The following is a 21,902-nucleotide window of genomic DNA, read 5'->3' as shown; positions in this document are numbered from 1 at the left end:
GTGCCGAACGAAGAAGACTCACTTCTATTAGTCAATAGTTTCCACAAGTGGAAGCTAATGACACAGTCCCAGATTTGATTGACTATCCCGAAGAAGTATCTAATGTAACCTGACGAAAAACTATGAGTGTTAGTAGATTGTCCTATTATTGAGATCCAATCTGAATTCAATATTAACAACTAACCTACTAATAGGCAAATGCGGTTTAATAAATTCAATGTATCCAGTAAATAAAAAAGATTCAGTATGATCCAGCAGAATATGGTAGAAATAAGACACTTTCCGAGGACATTCCGAAGCTTGCTAACGTAAAGATATACAAACAATGTGAGAATGTTGCATATTACGGATATGGCCTTTACTGCAAGTACAGAAACAGAGAAATTAAGGTAACAGTGGAAGTCATAAACTAATGTATTATATTACTCTCGAATATTCCTCGCATTAAATATCCCAAACAATTGTGTTTAACAACCCAAATGGAATTGGAAACGTCCGAATTAAACTGGGGATACAGACAGTAAGTTCCTTTGTGCCAGATTTGCTTAGCGTTGTATAAAATTAGGGATTCGTCCTAAAGAGCTTGTATTAGAAAAAACAGTATATTTTCAGGTCGCTTGACAAACCTCCAATATGTAATCACTCTCATCGAGGCTGACCATCTCATCGCACATTTCAAACTGATCCCACAACTTGAAATACTTGGTAAGCCACTCTACGTTCTGGTAATTTTTTGACTGTATGTCTCCTAACGTTAAGTTTACTATATTAAGAGTAATCTCATTATTAAAGCCATCGTTACATGTTCCGTTTGCTAACATATTTTTTCGGGGGCAGCAGATTCGGACACAGGGCTTCACTTTACAGACACAGGCTCTAAGGTGAGTTTTCACAGACTCCGTGGATCCGTCTTTTAACTTCCTATAATTATACTCTGCAGTATAGTTAGAAGGAATTTCGAGGCCCTGATAAATATAAGTATCGTTGACTCTTTTTAAATCCGAAATATCAACGGTATCGAAAAAATCACAGTTGGGTATGTCAGCTGTTGAATTGCCAACAATTGCAATCGTAACGAACAATCTAAAGTACAGAGACATTTTAATAAATAAACTTTTTAGCACAGAGAGGTAAACTCGACTGAGTCCCAAAATACAAGGCTTGCAGCATTTAAAGCTTTGCCTCGAAAAATTAATTACTCTAGAAATTAACAGATATAAAATATTGCCAAAAAGCAATCTTAATCATGCCCATGGTAATAATTTAAATTAACAAATTTAAGATTGAAAGTGCACTTGGGACCCATTTTCTTCAGACCCAAATTATGCATTTGTAGAAATAATGCAGTTTTCTCACTAAAACCACGATATCAACAAAATATTTTATGTTTCCTACAAGATCTAATTAACAAGGGATTAAAATTGAGACTGAAATAACCATTTTTTCTACCACTAGCCTTTCTTTTAAGTATTCAATGACGTCAGCGTATAACAAATAAAATCAAATACAGTGAAGTTCAAAAATCAACAAGCCTACTTCATACCGTAAAATATATAATGTTTACACCCGTAAGTTTTTATACCCTTTCGATAAGACATTTATTTATTGTTAATGCTGTTATGGTGGACCGAATCAATAAGAAGCCGTTATGATTTATGTCAAATTTATGATTCAAACATATCAACTTGATATGTTATCATATCATATAAAATACCAAATTCAGTATTTTAAGGGAAAAAAAGCCAAGTTGACCAGTATACCCAAAATCTTCGCGGCCAAAACCATTCTTCTCCAGAAAAAGTCATTTTGCAAGGCTTGCGCTCACTATGATTTTTAATAATAATAATAATATATTTCGAATTTTGTTTAAAACCAAACAAAATTCCAAAACAATTGGAATTACTTTGAGATGGACTATTCATAAAGATACACACGGCTATTGCTTAATGGAAATGTGCGCTTGAGTCGGGGTAAATTGTAAATGGGCCGTAAACAGCCGTACAACCTAACTAGCCTAGTTATTTACATCGAAGTTCTTTAAGTACATGGCAAGTGTTACTATCGTTAAAGGTTAAAGGCTGAGGACGAGGTCCTGCGAGTAGTTGTCCAGCGCCGTTTGATTGTAGGAGCCAAAGTTCCAGTGCTGGAATCGATTCTCCGGATCGCATTTGTTGGCCACCACCTCCTGTGAGAAGGGCAGCAACTCCAGGCACCTTCTGCCCTCCGTTCCGTGCTTCAGCAGCTTCTGGCGGTAGTCGTAGTACCAGTACTGATTGCCACCCTGCATATGACAGTCCCACAGCCAGACGGGCGCATTGGCATCCCAGATCTGTACGTCCAGGCACTCCTTCTTTCGCCTCAGCCGCAAGTCTCGTTTCCAGCTCAGCTCCCAGAACTGCGTCCGCTGCGGTATCTTTATATCGTTGGCACACTGATACATCCCCATCTTGTTGTGCTTCTTCCGGCCCATCGTGTCCAGGCAAAGGTTCGTATTTCCCACACTCTGTATGGCGCCCATGGCATACGAGGGCGGATCTATGGGCGGATAGGTCTTCATCAGATCAAAGGCCACCTCCTCCATGAACCACTTGAAGGACTTGCACTTCAGCTTTGTGCGAATGGCCTTCTGGGCGGTCAGATCTCCAGGATCCACACTCTCGTACAGTCCATCGCCGTGGCTGTACAGGTAGTTCTTGTACTCGTCCATCCAAACCTCCGCAACGCGCTTGTAGTTCTGGAGAAACAAGATGGAAATATGTTAATTATAAAAAATAATAATTATTCTGAAGAATAAGAAAGGTTTTTATGTTACAAACAATTAAATTAACTTAGAAAAGTTCACAGGAAAAAATTGACAAAAGATCAGATTGACATGTGCTGGTCAATTTTCATATCATTTTGATATGAATAAAGATTATGTTTATCTTATTTTACACTATTTATTAAAAAGATACTAAATTTGGTATTTTTTTTGAAATGATAAAACATTAAGTTAATATGTTTAAATCATAAATTTTACATAAAACATATCGGCTTTTTGATTGATATCAAATAAAGCAGAACTGACCCTATTTCATATAGAATTTTTGTTTCTGTGTAAAAGAAGTGCAGAAATCAGCTTTGTTGGGATCTTTCCGCATTGTTTAAAATAAGTTTTAACAACCAAGTGTCAAGTTCATCGCCCTAAATCTTCATAAGTAAACATAAGTAACAAATAAAGATATCCCACCAAGATTATATTGGTGTAAATATCTGCTTTTATATTTAGCAGCAACATGCCAAATTTACTGCTTAAAAAAAATTTCATTCTTGCAAGTTAAAAATTACTAAATTTTGCTAAATTTAAGCAGTTAAACAGATAAAATAAGTTTAATGGAGTTCGTAGTAAGACGAAGAAACTAGTTTCTCTGTCAAAAAACAAATTAAAGGGCGTGTCTTCTTGATGATGACTGGAATTATATGGCTCATTTTCAATAACAGGTTTTATATTAGATCGTTTAGAATTCTAAAAGTATAACTTTCTTTAAGGTTTCATAGAGTTAGTCCCATCTAAATGGCCTTCTTTTTATTCCCTATCTACTCACCTTGTGCAAATAGTCGCCCTTCCTGGGACTCGGCTGATGGTTGCGAGGCCCGCGATATATATGACCGATGCGAGAGCACGGAGCATCGTACATCTCACCGCCGCACATCCAGATCTTGAAGCTCAGCTCGTACTGCTCGCCGCCCCAGATGTCCAGACCCTCGTCGTAGCCGCCCAGTTCCCAGAAGAACTCCGTGGAAATGGCAAACAGACCGCCGGCCATGACGGGACTCTTGAAGGGATCGGCCGGGTGCTTGAGATCCTCCTCCAGCAAAGGCAGCCGTTTGTAGAAGAACTCCCAGTCGAAGGCGCCGCGGGCTCCCTCATCCTGCGCCCGGTAGTTGAAGTTCTTGTGATCTATTACATCGATAAAGGGACAAACGGCAGTGCGTTTGTTGAGGGCAATCGGTTCCAGCAGCGGTGGCAACCAGTTGTAGTTGGCCTCGACGTGCGAGTCCAGGAAGATGAGCACCTCGGCAGTGGCATTCCTAGCGCCCGCTGCTCGCGCGCCAATCAAACCCGTGCGCTTTGGCAGCCGCACCACGCGAACCCACTTGAAATGCTCCGCAATGTAGGCCTCCAGATCGTGACCCAAATACTCCCGATCGCTGTGATCGTCCACTAGGATTATTTCCTTCAGCAGCTCCGGCGGCGAGCGGTTGATCAGGCTGTGAACCGAGCGCATCAGCACGCTCAGGTATTCGTTGTAGAAAATTATGATCACACTGACAGTGGGCAGCTTGGTCACGTACTCTTTCTTGCGGCAGCTGGAAAAATAGTTGAAAAAATAGTTCGAAATTTTTAAAAAATAGGTTATTGTGTTAGTAATAAATAGGAACATTTTTTTAACGATTGCGATAAGCTATAAAATAGGAAATCGCGATGTTTAAATATTCTTATGTATTTAAATATTTTTTCCAGTTCTATACGATTTATATAAAAATGACAAAAAAAAATTATGTTGTCAAATAATTGAGTTTTTCTAGATATAGTTTTTTTATAAATGAATGGGAAAGTTTCTTAGAACGGTTGTTATAATCTCTAAATAAGCAGAACACACTCTTCAAATAGTCTGCTTTATAATTTTGTTTATAAACTATTTTTAGATTTCCATAATAAAAATGTAAATAACAGAAAACAACGTTTTTTATCGCATTATTATCACAATAAACGTGATATGGAGCATGCTTGATGATAAGCTTTTCTGCACATAAAGAGAAATCTACATTAATGGATACAAATTTTGAGAACCCAAGTCTTATCATAGCTACTGAGTTCCCCAAAAAGTTATAATTTATAGAGTAAAACTCACAGAGGATGACGGATGTCGGGCAGCGAGCGGTTGACCGATATGGAATCCGAGAGCAGGGCATTAAATCCGTTTTCCAGGGACATGCGTTTCTCCAAATCCCGCTGCGATTCATCGTCCAGCGTGGCGGCCTTGCCCTTCTCGCCGAGACCCACTCGCTTGGCATCCTTCTCCATGGCCGTGTAGTCGTGCCAATCCTTCTTCACCGAAGCATCCGCCGGCGGAGCCATCTGTAGCTCCTCCTGTGGCTGCTGCGCGGGTTCATCGTCCGCTGGTCGCGGATTATGGACCTCCGCATCGCCTGGTTCCGGTTCATCCACCTTTTGCAGCTCGGGATCCTCTTCAAAATCCGGTTCCTGTTCCTTTTTAACCTCTGGCTGCCTTATAGCTGGCAACCTGGGCTGCACATCGCCGGAGAGACCAGCATTTTCGGGCATTGGCTCCACGCCACCATGATGAACGGGCTTATTGGTGTACGGACTGGAGGAGATCCAGCTGGTGATCACTATGAAGAGTGTGAGGGAGATCAGCAGCAGCAGCGAGGCCTTCACTATCCACTTGAGATTGGGTCGCCGCATCTTTTCCGGATATCCGTGGCTACGTGGTCGCTGTAGAAATCGCTATGTGAACCATTAATACAGGTGATATTGGATTGTTAGCTCAGGTGTTTGCTGTGTTTGTCTTTGTCACTGCAACGTGGTTTTTCCTCAAGAACTGGAAGTACATTAAAGAAATATACAGAAACGTTGGCACATACATACATATATCTTTTTCGAGTGGCACACATTAAATAAGAACCCAAAGATAAGCAGACATTTTCCCCGAACCCAAAAGTTGAGATAAAAGAAATGGTTTGGTACTTCCGCTTGGTAATTTACCTTATCTCGCAAGTTCATATGTTATTTATTACAAAAATAGGAATTTTGTTAATTAAAGCTTTTCAAATAACCGGCAAATCTATATTATTTGTTTATAACTCCCGATTTTATGACTTTTTTTCTAATCAGGTGAAACGTCATCATCAGCAGGTGAGTTCTGTTCTTATCATGGATTTTCATCGGCTTTCTGGCAGCTTATATTCATTCTCACCTGCTTAAAAGTATGTTCCACTCAAGCGTTCCTCCGATCTGGGTTGAATAAACTAATAACTTCTAATTAGCATAGCAAAACAAAAGGTTGCTTCCACGTCCACGGAAATTCGGACTTTTTTTTGGCTCTGTTCTTGGCGCTGTTCTAATGCCGTTCGCCCGGCAGCGCCTTCACCAGCCGCAAAAAACAGCTGTTCGGGCATTCGCCTGGAAAGAGGGGCGCCGGTTGAACGGGGGTTCAATTAAAAAATAAAAAAATTTGTCTTTTCAAAATTAAATATAGAAATTGAATATTTCTAACAATTTACCTAATTTAAAAATGTCATAATCATTTAAAAATTTTACATTAATTTTTTTTATATTTAGGTGCCTAATTAAGTATTTGAATATCATTTTTAAGCACTGAAAACGTGTTTTAAAAATTCCTGTGTAAGTATTTGCTGTCTTTTAATTACTAAATATTTGATTTTTTAAATTGGAAAAATTTGCCATAATTAAGTATTTGAATGTCCTTTTAAAATATTGAAAATTGGTAATTATTAAAAACTTTTTTCTTGATAAGTCACCACATTTGTGACTTACAAGCAACCCACTTAAAAAACCACATAATTCTATCGATAACTTTCCTTTTTATTAAAGTTTAAAGTTAAAACAACAGTTCTCTAAGCAATGTTCAGCAATTTCTTGACCTCCTCCTTGTATTTGCCCAGGTTATACTCGTTCTCGCCCTCGTTAATCAGTTGCTCCACACAATCGGCATACGATTTACTCGGAGCCACCTTGGGCGCTCCCTCCTTGGCGTTCCAGTTGAGGATTCCCTCGGCGGAGAGCTTCGACTGGTTGCTGTCGAACAGATAGACCTCCATGTCGGCCTCCGATTTGCTGGCCTCCCAGGGTTCGGTGACAAAGGATTCGTGATAGCAAGCGGTGAGTAAATACAGAGCATAATCGTAGTTTTGCTTCTTTTGCGGACACCGATCCGTGACAAAGGTGAGGATGTCCGTCTCCTTGTTATAACGATCGCCCACGAGACGCAGGAACTTGTCCCTGGCATGCGAATCGAACTTAAGATCCGAGAGTTTTAGCTTGATGGTGACCTTCCGGGCCTCCGGATTCCTGATGGTGGGCAAACTGTGACAAAAGTCCGTGGTGGTGACCTCGACGGGGAAGTGACGCTGCCACTTGGCCTCCGTTTCCAGTCCTTTGGGCCACGGCGTGCAGAATTTCTTGATGGCTTCGCATTGCTGACGAATGGCCGGCGGTGTCAAATGCAGAAAGTTGGGTATTTTCATCAGCTCCGCGTTGGCGAATTTCGATGGGGCCGCCGCTCCGCGTTCCGTGAATCCCTGGCGAAGTGGCAGGGGGACACTGGCCGGATGGAAGGAGCGCGGTCCTGGCCAAACGGCCGTCCAATCCTGATCCACCGCCATGCGTCCGGTGCGCGGCGGCGTGATGGGATCCCTGCGCACCTGCTGGCGCCGCTGGAACTGCTGCTTCACCGTCCGCAGACTGAGCACTCGGAATTCTGTTAAACATATCCATTAATTACTATATTTTCCGTAGAAAAACCCCTTTGTTTACCTTCATCGTCGTCGACTTCTGGCTGCTGCTGCTGCTCCTGGTTGGAAAAAACACGGATACTGCTCTGCGCCGCCTGCTTTTTGAGTGGCAGGCGCTCCCACAAGCGAGTCAAACTGGCCGACATGGTTTTCTACTCTAATTTGTATTTAGAAATATATTTTTTTATTGAAAAATCAAGCAATTTATGCGGCTTTTACGTAAACCATGCGCCTCAAACTGCCATTCGCCCCGAACAGTAAACGTGATCAGCTGTTCGCAGGGAAATGCCATTCACAGGTGAATGTTTTGTAGAAATCCCGTTAAAAAATAACGGTTTGAAAAAAATCGACCGTTATAAACATAGAATTTAAATATTTATTTTGTGAAATTATTTATCTCATCTGTATTAAAGACTTAAATAACATCAACAATCCTTTATTTACGCTGTTTGTTTGTGGTTCTTTCAGCGTATGGCCGCACCTTCTTCCGTTTTCCCCGAATTCTGCAGAAACAAGGAACTTGTTATTCGAATATCTGCCTTATTTACAGAGCACTTACCTTTCCATGAGCAGTTTTAGGGTGCTGGGCTTCAGGATAAGCAGCACAAAAACGATTATTCCAAAACTGCGAGTTATGTACATGGGAATAAATTGGATAGACTCAAAAAAACCGTTGCCGCCCAAAAAAGCCATGAAATCCAGCATCCAAATTGCTCCCATTATAACGGAGAGTCGCAAAAACATTAGATAGCTAAAAATGAAGTTTAAAACTTTTATTACACAGCAAAAAAAATTCTTAAAAGGATTTCTTCTTACGTTTTAGTGTCAAAATTGAAGCATTGTATTGTCCTCTCTTCATCTCGCTTAAACTTATTTAGTTCGCTTTTAACTTTCCAAACGTGAATGACCGTTCGAATAAACATGACCATACTAAAAATGGCTATAGTCATTACTGGTCCTTGTAAGTATATCCAAAAAAAGGGACCAAAAGCTGTGGACCAATGGAAATATATGGTAGAAGCTTAGATAAATATTTTCTACCCTTTAAAGATTTCAGCCAGAAGTTTGCAACGCAGTTAAGGAGACATTTCCGACTCTGTTTTGCAGCTATCATTTCCTAAAATAGTTTTTTTTATGAATCGGAATAAAAATTTCAAACACACATAGCTTTGGTGCTTTTCGACAATGTATCTTCTAGTCTTCAGAATATAATTTTTGTAATATTTCAGAATTTGGACTTCAATTTGAATTTAATAGAAGTGATCTGCCAAGGTAAGTATACTTTGACTTGCCGAGGTTAGTTTCCTTTAAAAATTTTAATACTGACCTTCCAGCCCACATGTAGAATGCCCAACTAAGGGCAACCAGTTCCAATTATTGAGATCCTCCGCCCAAACTAGATTCATTACATAAATCAATCCTGTTGGAATAGAAGCCATGCCCCAAGCAAAGGCACTGTAGGTAGCAAAAGAGGAAATATCACTTCTATTCGTCAATAATTGCCACAAATGAAAGCTGAGAGCAGAGACCCAGAATTCCGAGGCTATCCTGAAGAAGTATCTAGTGTAACCTGACAGAAAAAAAAACAAAATTGAGTAATTTGTACTGTTATTAAGATTCCAATCCGAATTAAATGTAAACACCTAACCTGCTAATAGACAAATGTGGTTCAATAAATTCCCTTCATCCAGTACAACGCTAAGGTCATTCATGAGCAAGCAGAAAAAGCTAGAAATAAGACACTTGCCGAGGAAATTTCGAAGCTCTTCGACGTAAAGATACACAAACAATGTTAGGATATAACACATTATGGATATCAGCCTGACTGGAAGTGCAGAAACAGAGAAATTAAGGTAACAACAGAAGTCATTCATTACTGCATTTTATTACTCTCGGTTTGCGCTGGCACCACTTTTTCCGTGCAAACGTGTCTGAGCGCCCAAATGGGATTTGAAAAGTCCGCATTAAACTGTGGGTAGAAACAGTAATATTCTCTGGGCCAGATTTCGCCAATGCTGTATATAATTGGGTATCCGTCCTAAAGAGCTCATATTAGAAATGTATATTCTGTGTATTCAGATCGCATAGAAAACCTTTAGTATCCGGTACTCATCTTCCCTTAGGCTGATCATCTCATCGCACTGTTGGAACTGTTCTCTTAGCACGAACAACTCGGTAAAATTGGACAGTGGCGCCTTTCTTACCTCCTCAAGATTTGGATACAAATTACCTGCTTCATATACAGTTATGTTTAACATTCTAAAACTAATCTCCTCATTAAGGCCATCGATACATTTTCCGGTTGCTAACATATTTTTGCGGGAACAGCAGATTCGGACACAGGTCTTGAGTTCACAAACACAGGCTCTTAAATGGGTTTCCACCGGCTTAATTCTTCCGCCTAAAAACTCCCTATGACTATACTCCGCCGTTCGATTTGCGCTAATTGCGATGCCATTATATAGATAAGTGTCGTCGATTCTTTTCGCATCCGAAATATCAACGGTATCGAAATAGTCACAGTTTGGAATATCAGATGTTGAATTCTTCACAATTATTAATATTAAAATGAAATACTTAATATACAGAGACATTTTAAAACAAAAACTTTCAACACGGAGATGTTAGCTCGACTGATTTCGAAAAAACAAGATTGCTGCTTTTAAAGCTTAGCCCAAAAAACTTGTTACTTTTTAGCACTCGCATGGGAAAATAAACTTGGAATTTTGCGAGTATAATAACGTTGTCTAAGTCCCTGTGGTTTTAAATTGTTCGAAATTAAAATTCATTAAGGGCTCTAATGGCAATCCTCTTAATGTTAAGTAAATCCCTGTACACCAATTTTCCTTTAGACGCGATCCATGCGATTATAATAATAATGTTGGAAGTAATTCGAAGCATTTTTTTTTAATTTCTGATACTTAGCGACATGGAAACAAAACTTTAGATACTCTACGTGATTTAGATTAAAGATTATATTAAAAAAATATATATATTATATATAAATATATAATATAAAAAAGAGACGATCTTTCTTTTATATACACTTTTATTCAGGTAAAATAATAAAAAATATAACTTTGATGTACTTGTAAAATATGGCTAAAAAGGATAAGTTGAATCACACCCAATGCGGAATCACCGTTCGGGATTCCGAGTTCCGAATTCCGAATCCCTCGTCTCTGTCTCGTCTCCTTGTGCCTCCAGTGCTCCTTACTTATGTACATTGTTTTGTTATTAGCAAAAAGAACAATAGAAAACATTATGTTACGCGCTCGTAAGCCCCGTGAACTAAAGCTACCGTAAACCTAATCGATATTGGTTATCCTCTAGTGGATCTCCTGCTTCCACTTGTCGCGCGCCTCCAGCTTTGCCTCCGGCACCAGCGAGCTCTTGGCGCCGCCGAGGATATTCGTGGTTGCCTGGGTGGCCAGCACAGCGGGACAGACGACCAGTTGGGGTATCTGACGCACCACCGCGCCCACTGCTCCACTGTAGCCCTTCTGGTCGTGCTCCGTGATGGCCGCTTCGATGAGTGTGTTGGCCGATTCGTTGATCCCTTCCCTTACAATCGTATAGGCGTTGGCCACGCCCTCGCGCAGATCCTTGGGACGCCCCTGTCGTCGTCTCCTCTGCTTTCCCTGCCTTCCACCCTTTCGCTTCTTCATCGACGGACCAGCGGACAGCATATCGAAAGTGGTCTCCGCCGTAAACTGCAGCAGGTGAATGATCCTGGACGTAATCTCCAGCGCAGCCAGTGCCGTTCGTGCCGTAAAACTCTGTGCTCCCAGCTGGAATCCGCGGATTATCCTTCCATCCTTGTTGTACTGCTCAATGGGCAGGCGGAACAAATCGTAGACGCCCTGGAAAAGTTGCAGCACTGCATTCGTGGGTCCAATGCCGCTCAGGATATTGGGCAACTGATTCCGCTTGATGTCCTTCAGCCACTCCTTGGCCAGAAACTCGCAGAGCTTGCTCCATCCAAGGATGCCGCGACGATTGACAATTTCTCTTAGATTTATTCCCGATCCTTGAAGCTGAGCCAGGCCCATAATTAAGCCAGTTACTGGTCCACGCGAGAGCTCAATCCGCCGGCCATGATAGTCGAAGCAAATGGGCAGCGCCGGACTGAAGATGACCTCGCGGAAGAAGACGGGCGGCGCTGTAACCGGATCCTCCTCCAGTTCGATTTCCTCGATTAGCACGTTAAGATTGCGCTCCACCATCTCCTTGACCTCTGAATCGGCTAGATGATCCTCCTCCTCCTCTGGAAGTTTGTTAACCGACATCACAGGCATTTCAGCGGAGGAGGAGCCACTGCCCTCCGGTTTGCTACCACTAGTAGCACTGCTGGAATTTCTGAACATGCCCGAAAAGAAGTCCTCTAGGAAAAGCAACGTATCCTGATCGATATTCAGCTTTATGGGCAGTATGGAGACCCTCAAAGAGCACTCCTCCGCTGAGCTCTTCTGCGGATTGGGCCGCACATTCAAAGCCTTCACAATCACCATGTTCTCATCCGGTTTGTGGGAGAAACTACTGCCCGTTGGGTGGTACAAAAACTTATTAATGTCCGAGGAGCGCAGGCGATCCCTGATTTCGATCTCCGCGACGAGGAGCACCTGGCGCGAGGAGTACATGGAGGTCAGCGGGTAAATTTCGTAGGAGAAACGAATCTTGGAGAGCTGCATCTCAACCAGAACCTCTAGGTTACGTTTGGAACCCCTGGGCTGCTTGGCCAGGCTTTTCTTTTGCTCCTGCGGCTGCGACACTCCATATTTGTACGTATCCGACATGCCAAAACCGCTGGAGGCGGCGGAAGATCCCGATTTCTTCAAAGGTTCCTCAGGGAAATCTCTGCCCCCGTAGAGATGCCAAGTAAAGGTCATCTCGCAGAGGGTGTAACTGCTCTCGGCGAGGGGAAAATTAGCTGGGGGCCTCAGCAGATCCACCTTCTCGTGCGGCAGCTCAAAGTGATTGTCGACAATCTGCAGGGGATCGTCGGAGATGTAGATCTGCTTGATGCCAAACTTGTCCATGCGCGAAATCTCCTCGTCGCGGATAATGTCAAAGTCGCGCTCCTCCATGGCAACTCCTCCTAATGAACCCAGTTCCTGCTGCACCTGGGAGTTAAGTGAGGTTTGCGGTTCAATTTGACTTTGTTGATAGTAAGACTGCAGTATCACATTCGATTCAAAGTCTAGGATATCACCAATTACCGAAGGGCTTTCAACCATCAAAGATTTACTTTGTAGCTTGACAGGCGTGGCTTTCCTCTTCTCCTTGGGTTCATCTGGAAAGTAAAAGATCTCGATGCCTTCCTCTCGGCTTCCCGGAGTTTTAACAGCCTTGGGTGGCGAACTTTTAACATCCATCACCGCCTCGGCCATCAGTTTGCTCACATGATTCTGCGTTTGATCGTTTATTTCCTGCTCCTCGTTGGTTTTGGGTTCTGCCTGCTTGGTTTCCTCATTTAAGACAGGCTCCTCGGGCGGACTTAAGTCCCGATCGTTGGCTATATAGGCTATCAGTTGAGCCAAAGCAGCAGCGGAATCGTAGCAGGTTTTCAGGTGCATGTCGTGTATAGAGGAGCGCAGATCCACGCGCGGCTGTCCACTGCCTTCCCCATTCAGCCTAAAGGATATATTCAGCAGTCCCAGATTTAAAACAGGTATCAAAGCATCGCTTGAATCGCTAATTAAGCCGAGGTGAAGCACACAATCCTCGGCGAGGAGGCGCAAAGTGCAGCCACTCATGGAGGAGATGATATTGCTGCTCAAAGTGCAGTAGCCCAAATCAAGAAAAGCGCGCTGGGGGAAGAATTTCGGGCGATAATCAATCCCCGCATTCCACACATGCAGTTGCAATTCAGAAACCAAAGCAAAAGGTTCATACTCCTCGATGGGAAAGTCGGCAACGTCCATAAAGTCCATCAGTTGATTCAGCCACGTGTGTTCCGAGTGGCAGGAGTGGTGCTGCAGGATGGCCCCGCTGATTCCAAAGGACATTTTCATCCTCTTGATGCGCTGCTCCGGTTGCTTCTTTATCTCCGCCACCAAAGAGAGAACCTCTGCTCTTTTTCTCTCCTGTTTTTCCTGTTGATCAACTGGGAAATTGTAGATGGTGGGCAGCAGCTGCTCATCTTTCGCATCACTCCAGGCCAGCTCCAAATCCTGCATGGTATTCCCGCAATGCAGGGCCTCAATTTCGCCCAGTTGAATGCAGAAGAAACTGCGATTCGCATCGTTATCCAAACCATTGACTGTAAACAAGCGCAGCTCCTTTAGGTTCACCTGGAACTTGCCGCATTCCGTGGAGCGCAGATTGGTCTCGGAATCCAGTAAATGGGAGAAGAGTATCAGATTTCCCTGCTCTACGAAAAGCTCGAAGGAGAAGGCTTCATTGCGAAGGGGTGGCGATGTTGGTGCGGCAGAAACTGGATTCTCCGCCATGGAAAAGTAAATGCTGCTCTCCATGGCACTCGTGCTGAGCAGCAGGTTCCTCCGGAAGTCCTCCAATTGAGGCTCCGTATCCAGGTGTTTCTGATCTCCCGATTCCTCTTCAGGATTCCGGTCATAATGCGGCGAACGTGGCTCCCACATGAAGAGATCTCCATTCAGCCGGTTGTAAATCAATTCGTACATGCTCTTCGATTCCAGCACAACTTTTACCTGGGGTATAAAAACAAAGACTTTTAGTTTGGATGACTGCGTGCAACTATCGCAGAACTCATTGATTTCCTCCGTTTCTCCAGGCAGCAGGGAATCCGTCTTGTCTACTCCCCCATCGAGTCCCTCGACATGCGAAGTGTAGCCAAAGGTACATTTTGAGCTAAAGGGGGATTTTCTCAGGGGTTTCTTCTGACTGCAATCACTAGTCGTTTCCTTTAGCTGCATTATATCAATTTGTATCTTCTTCTGTTTCTGCTGGCACTTCAGCAGATGCACAGCCGTCTGCTTATCGGCATCACAGTAGAACGCATCCAGTTCATCCGAAACAATGCTGATTTGCGAACGGCAGGTGATCGCTAGGCAGCGAAACTCCAAGGCCAAGAAATCTCTTCGCACATTCTTCTGCCACCAGGGAATCTTCTGCGGATCATTGGCTGCCCTGCCATCCACCACGGGAAATCGCAGATGCAACCTCAGATTCTCGCACTTTACACTAAACTCCGTTTGGCTGGGATCTTCGGGATAGGAGGCTGCATTCGCAGAGTCCCTGGAAAAAGGTGAGCAGCCAAAGAGAGCTCCCAATCGATCGTATATAGAGATATCCAATTCCGCCGTGCACTCATCCAAACTGCATTCAATTTTGTTACTGCAACGATTGTGATTCTGCTTGAACATAAACGAGGAGCTCTGCGTGATGACGATCTCCGGCCGAATGTGATAGCCATCCGGGCAGTTGCGCTGCCGATCGAACTGCAGCAGGTGCTCCATGGAGCTGCCCAGCACCTCGCAAAGATCCACCGCCGTGGCAGAAAGCGTAGTCCGCGAGGTGAGCTCCTGGAAGTAGCGCTGTTGGCTTCCACCGACGATTATAGGAGCCGCCCGCAGCAGGAGATACTGCTGCTGAGGCAAAGGCATGTGATTATCGAGCAGGGTGGCCAAAAAGAAGCCACTGGCAGTTTCCGCGTAGCGTAGATAGCTAGCCTGATCAAAGACAGTGCTGCAGCTGTCGATATTCGCTGTATTTTGAATTAGAATGTCTTGATGCAAAGCTACACCGTAGATCTTGGATATCTGAACCTTGAACTTGAGTATCTCGCCGGATTTCTCCGTGTAGCCCAGCTCCTGCTGGAGGGTATTCGTGCAGGAAGTGAGCATGCTGTTGCTGGACTCACTCATCTTGCGACTGCGCGGGTAAACGCTTCTTGGGGCTCCTCCGTAGACGGAATATTCCGAGGGCTCGGGTTCCGACAACCCAGTGCACCAATCCGTTGCATTTTGGCCGAGGATACCCGTCATTCTGGTAGCCTGCTGCTGATATTCGCTGCCTGCCGCTGATTTTAAGCTCCTGCTTTTCTTGGGTCGCTCCTGCTGTCCTCCTCCGCCGCTATTGAAGCCCTTGGAGAGCTCGATGAGCAGGTGTATCTGCCGTGGGGTGATCATAAAGTAGATGTCATCGAGGCTCAGTTCTAGATTGACTTTTGGCCCCACTATATTCTCCGTTTGCTTGATGTTGATCTGTATATTCTGCGCCCCCTTGAGCTCCACAATCTTGCAGAGCTGCTCGTAGGGAGTGGGTCCAAAGCGATGATCCAGCACATCCAGAACCTCGGAGGTGTGCAGGCTAAGTCCTTCGATTACCAAATTATGCTTGGCTATCATGGGCAAAGCATTGAATGCTCCACTGGGATCTACATCCTCCCTTTCAGCTTCATTTTCCTGATCCTGCGACATGGAAGACATCATTTCGTAGCCCGTCTTGTTCTTGTACTCCACATGGCTGGCCTGCAAGGAGAGCACCAGTTTCCTGTCCGATCTCGGCAGCAGATACTCTATATTGAGTGTAGTATTTGTTAGCTTCGCCTTGATCCGATTAAGCACATTGTCAATGGTTTCGGCAAACTTTTCCAGGCCAATCAAGGCGTTATTGTGGTTGAGAAAGGGCACATCATCGTCCACCTGCTTCATGCACTCCTCGGCCATTTGCATGGAACTGGAGACGGATGACCACATGGACTCCAGCATGGTGGTGCCGCTCTGGAAGCGGGTAACTGGTCGCAATGTGATCGTTAAATTGTGAATCTCCAGGCTGCTATCATTTGTCATCAAAGCATTCCAGGGCACCACGACGGTTAGACGACCTATGTGACCGGAAACCACCTCGAAGGCCCAACCCTGATCCTCAAAGAGATCATTAAAGGCATTAACTTTCAAGAATATATCCTCCACCACCGCCTTGCCATTATAGAGATCCACTTTCAGCTGCTCCAGGTTCAAATTATTCTCGAAAAACTGGCCCAAATATCGCTGCAGCAGGTAGCGACACATTTTCGTCTTCAGTCCATCCCAGGGATTAAACCACGACATCTTGGTGGTTTTTCCTACGAAGATTTTCCTTTGTGCGTTTTAAAATTTTCTATTTTTCGTTCCAGCGCAGCGCAGCAGCAGCAGCAAAAACAACAACAGACCTTTGTTATTGTTTTCTGGGTGGGCGAAGGCGAGGGCGAAGGCGAAAGCGAGAGAAACGAAACAAGGAAACGGAAAAGAATTGAGAATTGGGGGGCTAAAATTGATAAGACTCCCGGGGGATATTGCTTACCACTCACATTTTTCGATTCGCGGCGGCGGAGGGCGGCTGTGGGCGGGCGTATATGTGCATTATTTTAGCTAAATAATGAATTAATAAAGCGCAGTTGGGTGACCATCAAGTTGGCCCTTGTTCTTCTTCTTCTCGTTTGGTTGCTCTGCGTAGTGTGACCGTACGTCGAAATACCAAGTGTTTAGGGCAGTGCGGGGAAGGTGTGGAAACTGTAATCTTAAAAAATAACATTAAAAATTAATTAAGTTAAAAATATTTAAAGATTCGAATGATTTAAAAAGTTTATAATACGAATTTATTTAAAATATATATCCAGGTTTTGAAAAGTATTGAAAAATGCACTACCTCAACAGCTACTTATTATATTTTTCAATTTCTATTTAAGTCTAAAAAAAAGGTATTGCCCCATTTTAAATCATTCTTTACTTAAAGATTGAACAAAACATATTTTCCATACCCTTATTGTTTAAAAAAACCAACCTGTTGATATTAAAAAATGAATTAAAGTAATTTTTCTTACCTTTTTTAAGTACTCTATTCTTTGAATTAATTTAACATAATATTTAACAATTTAAAATCAAAAAATTAATAGCATTTATAAACTCAATATAATGCCCTCAAAATGCAAACCACCTGTTGCTACCCTGTTAAAAATAAGGTCATACTTTGTCCAGTATTGGAAAACGCAACTCCACAGCTGTTTGCAAAGTTCTTAATTATTTTTTTGATTTGCTTGTTTTTCTCTTTTGTTTTCTTTATTATTAACAATTATTATGTTTATTTGGCAATATTTCACACTTTTGTGCCTTGGTTTCGCCACCAACGAGGCGAAATCCATCAAGAAATCGCATGTTAACCTGTTGGAGCCAACTTTTGAGCTGGATGATGAGAAGCTGGTGAAGATGGGGATTTCCCCGCCGGACATTTCCAACGAAGTGCAACGTGTGCAGGTGCCATCGAAAGATCCGCCACCCGGAAAAGATGACTGGACGGGCAAGTGGTTTCCGCATCTACCAGGAGAACACCAGGAATCCAAGGAAAAAGGAACCACGGAGGAGGTTCCTCCAATGGAATCCACTACCAAGAATAATTGGGGCGGAAAGTGGTTTCCCCAGGCCCCAGGAGAACCCCATCTCGTGATGATGTCACCCAAGGACCAGAATCTATCGACCAACTCCACAACGAAAGATAATTGGCAGGGCAAATGGTTTCCCCAAGCACCGGGAGAAACCCACTTGATAAGGAAGAAACCGCTGGTCGAGAAGAATCCGGAGGACACTAAGGATAATAAGATACCACACGAGGATTGGCAGGGAAAGTGGTTTCCCCAGGATCCCAATGAGCCACACAAAACTAAACAAAGCATTTGCGATGACGGCAAGGTGAGTTTATTAACAATTTTGATATAAGGGGTATTCCCCTAAAATATTCAAAATTATAATGTTCAAAAGTAAGGGAAATTCCCCTTAAAGAAATAGGTCAGCATTTTATAGCTTCAACAATACGCTTTAACTATTTATTCAGACCTTATTTTTAAAAGAAATATTACTTATTTTTAAAAGAAATATTACAAAAAATTATTGAAATTTACATACTTTAACTTAACTTTACAATTTCCTATATAAAAATCTTGCGACACTATGTATTATAATTATATATATTATTTTATGTATATATTACCTATATGTATCTTTTAAAATGTTTAAAAGATTTTCAAAAATTTGTAAACTAGTTTTAAGAAAAATTTAGTTTTTTGCCAAGAGTAATAAAAAGAGAGCAATTTTTAAGAAAGTAGAAAAGTTTTAATGATAAAAGTCTCAAATAACTCATGTTTACGCTTCTCTTCAAAATTCAAAGAATATCACTTAAAAAATATCTAATTTAATTTTTAATTTTTCCAGAGCAACCTAGCCGTAGATTTCGATCCAACGGACATTCGTGATAGCCTAAATTACCTGTGCATCAGCAGCAATCGCAGCCTGTACCAGCCGAACCTGACCAGGGAGGCCGTTCTCACGGAGCACTTCCTGCCAAGCGCCTATTTGCCGCCAGCCAAGTGCCTCAACGAGCCCATCAGTTACTCCCACCTGCCAGCCACCAAGTAGGGAATATATATCCTTATTTCCTGATAGTTTATAAACTTAAACCTTTTATTTTTAGTGGCCCCTATCGACCGATGCCCGCTGAATATGGAACCTACACCTATCTGCCTCCCCAGCGATATCTTCGCAACCTGGCAGAGGGAGCCATCGTGATGCTCTACCATCCCTGCGCCTCTGCGGGCCAAGTGAAGCAGCTGCAGGACCTCGTGGGCGGTTGCCTGTACCGTCACTTGATCTCACCCTCGCAGGCTCTGAGTCCGGAGCGTCCACTGGCCCTGCTCGCCTGGAGTCGCAGCCTGGCGATGTCCGTCGTGGATCGCCGACTGGCGGCCGACTTCATCCAGAAGCACGCCAAGTGGGGACCTCTTGCTCCGGAGGAAATGTCGCGGGTGGTGGACAAAAGGCAGACCTACAAGGAGGGTCTGCTCACGGAAGCCCACTTGGTCACCACGGCGGATGACTACGAGGTGTGCGGTTACCTACAGGAGGAAATGTAGGGACAACATGTTAACTATTTGTTTGTAATAAAACTCGAATAATTTTGCCAATTTTGCGCTTTTTAATCTTAAGCCTGTAGGGTATTTGATCTTTTAAATGGGTATATAAATATTTATTTAAGAATTAAGAATTTTTTTTCAGTGGAAATCACTGGATCAATTTGTTTGGCATAAATCAAAAACTTAAAGAACGCACTAAAAATGCGTGCGCATTGGGTGAACTTTATTTTTTGATAACATTATTTAATTCCCATGTCGCTAGTTATTGCTTTTTATTACAATCGCAAGGATCGGGTCTAATGGGGAATGAGTGCACAGGGATTTAGTCTAAAATCTAAATTTTTTTCCCTTGCGAATGCTGTTTATTTAAACGTAACTTGTTTTTGGGGCTAGCCTTAAAAGCAGAAAAGTTTGCTTTTCGGTTTTCAGTCGAGTTTTCTTCTTCATGTTGAAAGTATCTTTTTTAAAATGTTTCTATATATAAAAAATTTTGTTTTAATTTTAATAATTACTATTGCTAGAAATTCAGCAGCTGATATTCCCAACTGTGATTATTCTGATACCGTTGATATTTCGGATTGGGAAAGAGTTAACGATACTTATATACATAATGGCATTGAAATTAGCGCAACTCGAACGGGGGAATACAATTATAGGAAGTTAGTAGATGGATCCAAAGAGCCTGTGACAAATCACCTAAGAGCCTGTGTTTGTGAACTGATTCCCTGTGTCCCGATCTGCTGTCCCCGCAAAAATATGTTGCACAATGGAAACTGCAACGATGGCTTTAATGAGAAGTTTAGTTTAAACATGTATAAATTAATTAAGAAAAAACCTTTTCCCTATAATGGCGACTGGCTCATCCGAAGAGATCAGTTCCCAAGGTGCGATGGGATGTTCCGCCTGAGAGAAGGCGAATACATCATGCTTACGGTTTGTCTTTCGGTCTACAAAATTTTTCTGCATTTCTAATGAAAACTCCTCAGGACGGAACCTTAATAATCGTTAACCCCATCAATGGCTTTTTTAAAGGAAAGTACTGCCTCTACCCACAGTTTGATCCGGACTATCCCGAAACAATATGGGTTGATAAGCATTGTTGCGATACCTCAGTTCAGCGGAATTACATCGAAAGTAAGTTTAAGCTTAAGTTTACTAACATAGCGGAAAATATAAACGCAGTTTTGTTTTCAAAACCTGATTCTTCTGATTCATCAAAACGATTCTTCTGGCTTGGCTCGCGTTGGTATATTGTAGCAATTTACAAGTTTGGTGTATTCAATTTATTTAATACAGTGAAAATAAAAATGTAAATAAAACATACCATTTGAAATACAGCCAGTTCTTAATTGAAATTTTTAAATCGCTATAATACCCAACCGCGAGTTAAGCTAAGCCAGAGGCAATCTACATTTACATTTCAAAACCATAAAAATGTTGCACATTGTAATTAATAAATATTACCTTCCGTTGTTATGTTTTTTTAACCGTTTTTAAAACTTTCAGAGTGGCCTTCCCTAATTGGCTGTATCCTCACATTACTGGTGTATCTTTACGTTAAGAAACTCCGAAATGTTCTCGGCAAGTGCATTATCAGTTTGATCATATGCAGACTCTTAACGGATTCCGAAGAGTTCGAATTGAATTGGTTTAACCCATTATGCTTATTAACAGGTTAGACGTTAAAATTAAATTCCGGGCTATGATATCCAATGTTGTACGGTAATATTATATTTATTAAACATTCGTTAATTTTTCTCAGGTTACAGTAGATACTTCGTGGAGAGGGCTTCTATTCTCTGGTTCTCTGCCATCAGCTTCTATTTATGGAAACTTTTAACGTCTATGCGTCGTGAGGTATCTCGCTATCAGTTTCATAAGTACAGTGCCTTTGTGTGGGGCACATCTGCCCTTTTGACAGGAATAATTTATGTAATGAATCTAGTTTGGGAGAAAGATCTAAGTAAATGGAACTGGATGCCCTTAGTGGGCTATGCTGAATGCACGGTGAAAGGTTTACATTAAAGATATATTTACATACGCTTTCAGTATATACATACATATATCCCGCCCTCTACAGTTTCGCGTCTGTCTGCATGGATTTACATTTTGGGACCACATCTGATCCTCGCCACTTTTAATATGATCATGTTTATTCTGACGACTATTCACATTAGAAAAACCAGCAGGGAACTGCAAAGATTTAAACAAAATAGGGAAAATACAATCACCTGCTTGAGTTTTGACTACGAGACGTAAGAAATAGATTCTTTGGAATGTTCAAAGAAATAAACTTTCCAAATTTCGATCTTAGTTACCTAATGTTTTTGCGGCTTTCTGTCATCATGGGCGCTGCTTTTATCCTGGATTTCACTATTTTGGTCAAAGACAGTTTTTTGGACCCGGTTTTTGTGGTTACCTCAGTTTTCGATAACCACTTTGGAGTTTTTATTTTCGTTCTGCTTATCCTAAAACGCAGCACCCTAAAACTGCTTAT

At 42.3% G+C, this 21,902-nt stretch overlaps 4 protein-coding genes and 1 long non-coding RNA gene across 7 annotated transcripts; 2 read left to right on the top strand and 3 right to left on the bottom strand.

Annotated features, from left to right (window-relative positions):
• Window positions 1–1,825: 1,825 nt before the first annotated feature.
• Window positions 1,826–6,146, bottom strand: Pgant6 (Polypeptide N-Acetylgalactosaminyltransferase 6). Of its 2 annotated transcripts, none has more exons than XM_017156223.3 (4): window positions 5,982–6,146; window positions 4,896–5,606; window positions 3,585–4,350; window positions 1,826–2,734 (listed from the first exon to the last, which is right to left on the bottom strand). In XM_017156223.3, exons 2-4 carry the CDS (start codon window positions 5,468–5,470, stop codon window positions 2,072–2,074), a joined length of 2,004 nt encoding a protein of 667 aa, XP_017011712.1. In that variant the 5' UTR covers window positions 5,471–5,606; window positions 5,982–6,146; the 3' UTR covers window positions 1,826–2,071. The 2 variants fall into 2 exon arrangements, with proteins under 2 accessions (XP_017011712.1, XP_070070994.1); XM_070214893.1 differs by lacking the exon at window positions 5,982–6,146 and adding an exon at window positions 5,771–5,896.
• A 443-nt stretch (window positions 6,147–6,589) lies between these two features.
• On the bottom strand, window positions 6,590–7,789 carry mRpS35 (mitochondrial ribosomal protein S35). Its single transcript, XM_017156123.3, has 2 exons — window positions 7,562–7,789; window positions 6,590–7,505 (listed from the first exon to the last, which is right to left on the bottom strand). The coding sequence occupies exons 1-2, from the start codon at window positions 7,683–7,685 to the stop codon at window positions 6,643–6,645; spliced, it is 987 nt and encodes a 328-aa protein (XP_017011612.2). The 5' UTR covers window positions 7,686–7,789; the 3' UTR covers window positions 6,590–6,642.
• Window positions 7,790–10,584: 2,795 nt separating this feature from the next.
• On the bottom strand, window positions 10,585–16,959 carry Atg2 (Autophagy-related 2). Of its 2 annotated transcripts, none has more exons than XM_017156194.3 (2): window positions 16,807–16,959; window positions 10,585–16,690 (listed from the first exon to the last, which is right to left on the bottom strand). In XM_017156194.3, the coding sequence occupies exon 2, from the start codon at window positions 16,572–16,574 to the stop codon at window positions 10,869–10,871; it is 5,706 nt and encodes a 1,901-aa protein (XP_017011683.2). In that variant the 5' UTR covers window positions 16,575–16,690; window positions 16,807–16,959; the 3' UTR covers window positions 10,585–10,868. The 2 variants fall into 2 exon arrangements, with proteins under 2 accessions (XP_017011683.2, XP_017011684.2); XM_017156195.3 differs by having other exon boundaries at window positions 16,814–16,957.
• A 523-nt stretch (window positions 16,960–17,482) lies between these two features.
• On the top strand, window positions 17,483–19,456 carry LOC108067202 (uncharacterized). The gene is made up of 3 exons (XM_070215452.1): window positions 17,483–18,188; window positions 18,708–18,907; window positions 18,967–19,456. The coding sequence occupies exons 1-3, from the start codon at window positions 17,580–17,582 to the stop codon at window positions 19,403–19,405; spliced, it is 1,248 nt and encodes a 415-aa protein (XP_070071553.1). The 5' UTR covers window positions 17,483–17,579; the 3' UTR covers window positions 19,406–19,456.
• Window positions 19,457–21,295: 1,839 nt separating this feature from the next.
• LOC108067179 (uncharacterized) lies at window positions 21,296–21,902 on the top strand. Its single transcript, XR_011418428.1, has 3 exons — window positions 21,296–21,419; window positions 21,486–21,660; window positions 21,720–21,902. It is a non-coding gene; the product is annotated as an uncharacterized lncRNA (long non-coding RNA).

Source organism: Drosophila takahashii, chromosome 3L (genome assembly GCF_030179915.1).
Source record: "Drosophila takahashii strain IR98-3 E-12201 chromosome 3L, DtakHiC1v2, whole genome shotgun sequence".
NCBI lineage: Eukaryota > Metazoa > Arthropoda > Insecta > Diptera > Drosophilidae > Drosophila > Drosophila takahashii.
The sequence above is the reverse complement of the archived record's forward strand: the minus strand, read 5'-3'. Positions and strand labels throughout refer to the sequence as shown.

What these genes read in the sequence shown, in the direction of transcription:
- LOC108067202 (XM_070215452.1), top strand. Translation starts at nt 17,580, where the DNA reads ATGTTTATTTGGCAATATTTCACACTTTTGTGCCTTGGTTTCGCCACC. An exon ending in GCATTTGCGATGACGGCAAG is followed by an intron (nt 18,189 to 18,707) that starts GTGAGTTTATTA and finishes TAATTTTTCCAG; the next exon opens with AGCAACCTAGCCGTAGATTT. An exon ending in TCCCACCTGCCAGCCACCAA is followed by an intron (nt 18,908 to 18,966) that starts GTAGGGAATATA and finishes TTTTATTTTTAG; the next exon opens with TGGCCCCTATCGACCGATGC.
- mRpS35 (XM_017156123.3), bottom strand. Translation starts at nt 7,685, where the DNA reads ATGTCGGCCAGTTTGACTCGCTTGTGGGAGCGCCTGCCACTCAAAAAG. An exon ending in AGAAGTCGACGACGATGAAG is followed by an intron (nt 7,506 to 7,561) that starts GTAAACAAAGGG and finishes TATGTTTAACAG; the next exon opens with AATTCCGAGTGCTCAGTCTG.
- Atg2 (XM_017156194.3), bottom strand. Translation starts at nt 16,574, where the DNA reads ATGTCGTGGTTTAATCCCTGGGATGGACTGAAGACGAAAATGTGTCGC.
- Pgant6 (XM_017156223.3), bottom strand. Translation starts at nt 5,470, where the DNA reads ATGCGGCGACCCAATCTCAAGTGGATAGTGAAGGCCTCGCTGCTGCTG. An exon ending in CCCGACATCCGTCATCCTCT is followed by an intron (nt 4,351 to 4,895) that starts GTGAGTTTTACT and finishes CTATTTTTCCAG; the next exon opens with CTGCCGCAAGAAAGAGTACG. An exon ending in AGGGCGACTATTTGCACAAG is followed by an intron (nt 2,735 to 3,584) that starts GTGAGTAGATAG and finishes TTGTTTCTCCAG; the next exon opens with AACTACAAGCGCGTTGCGGA.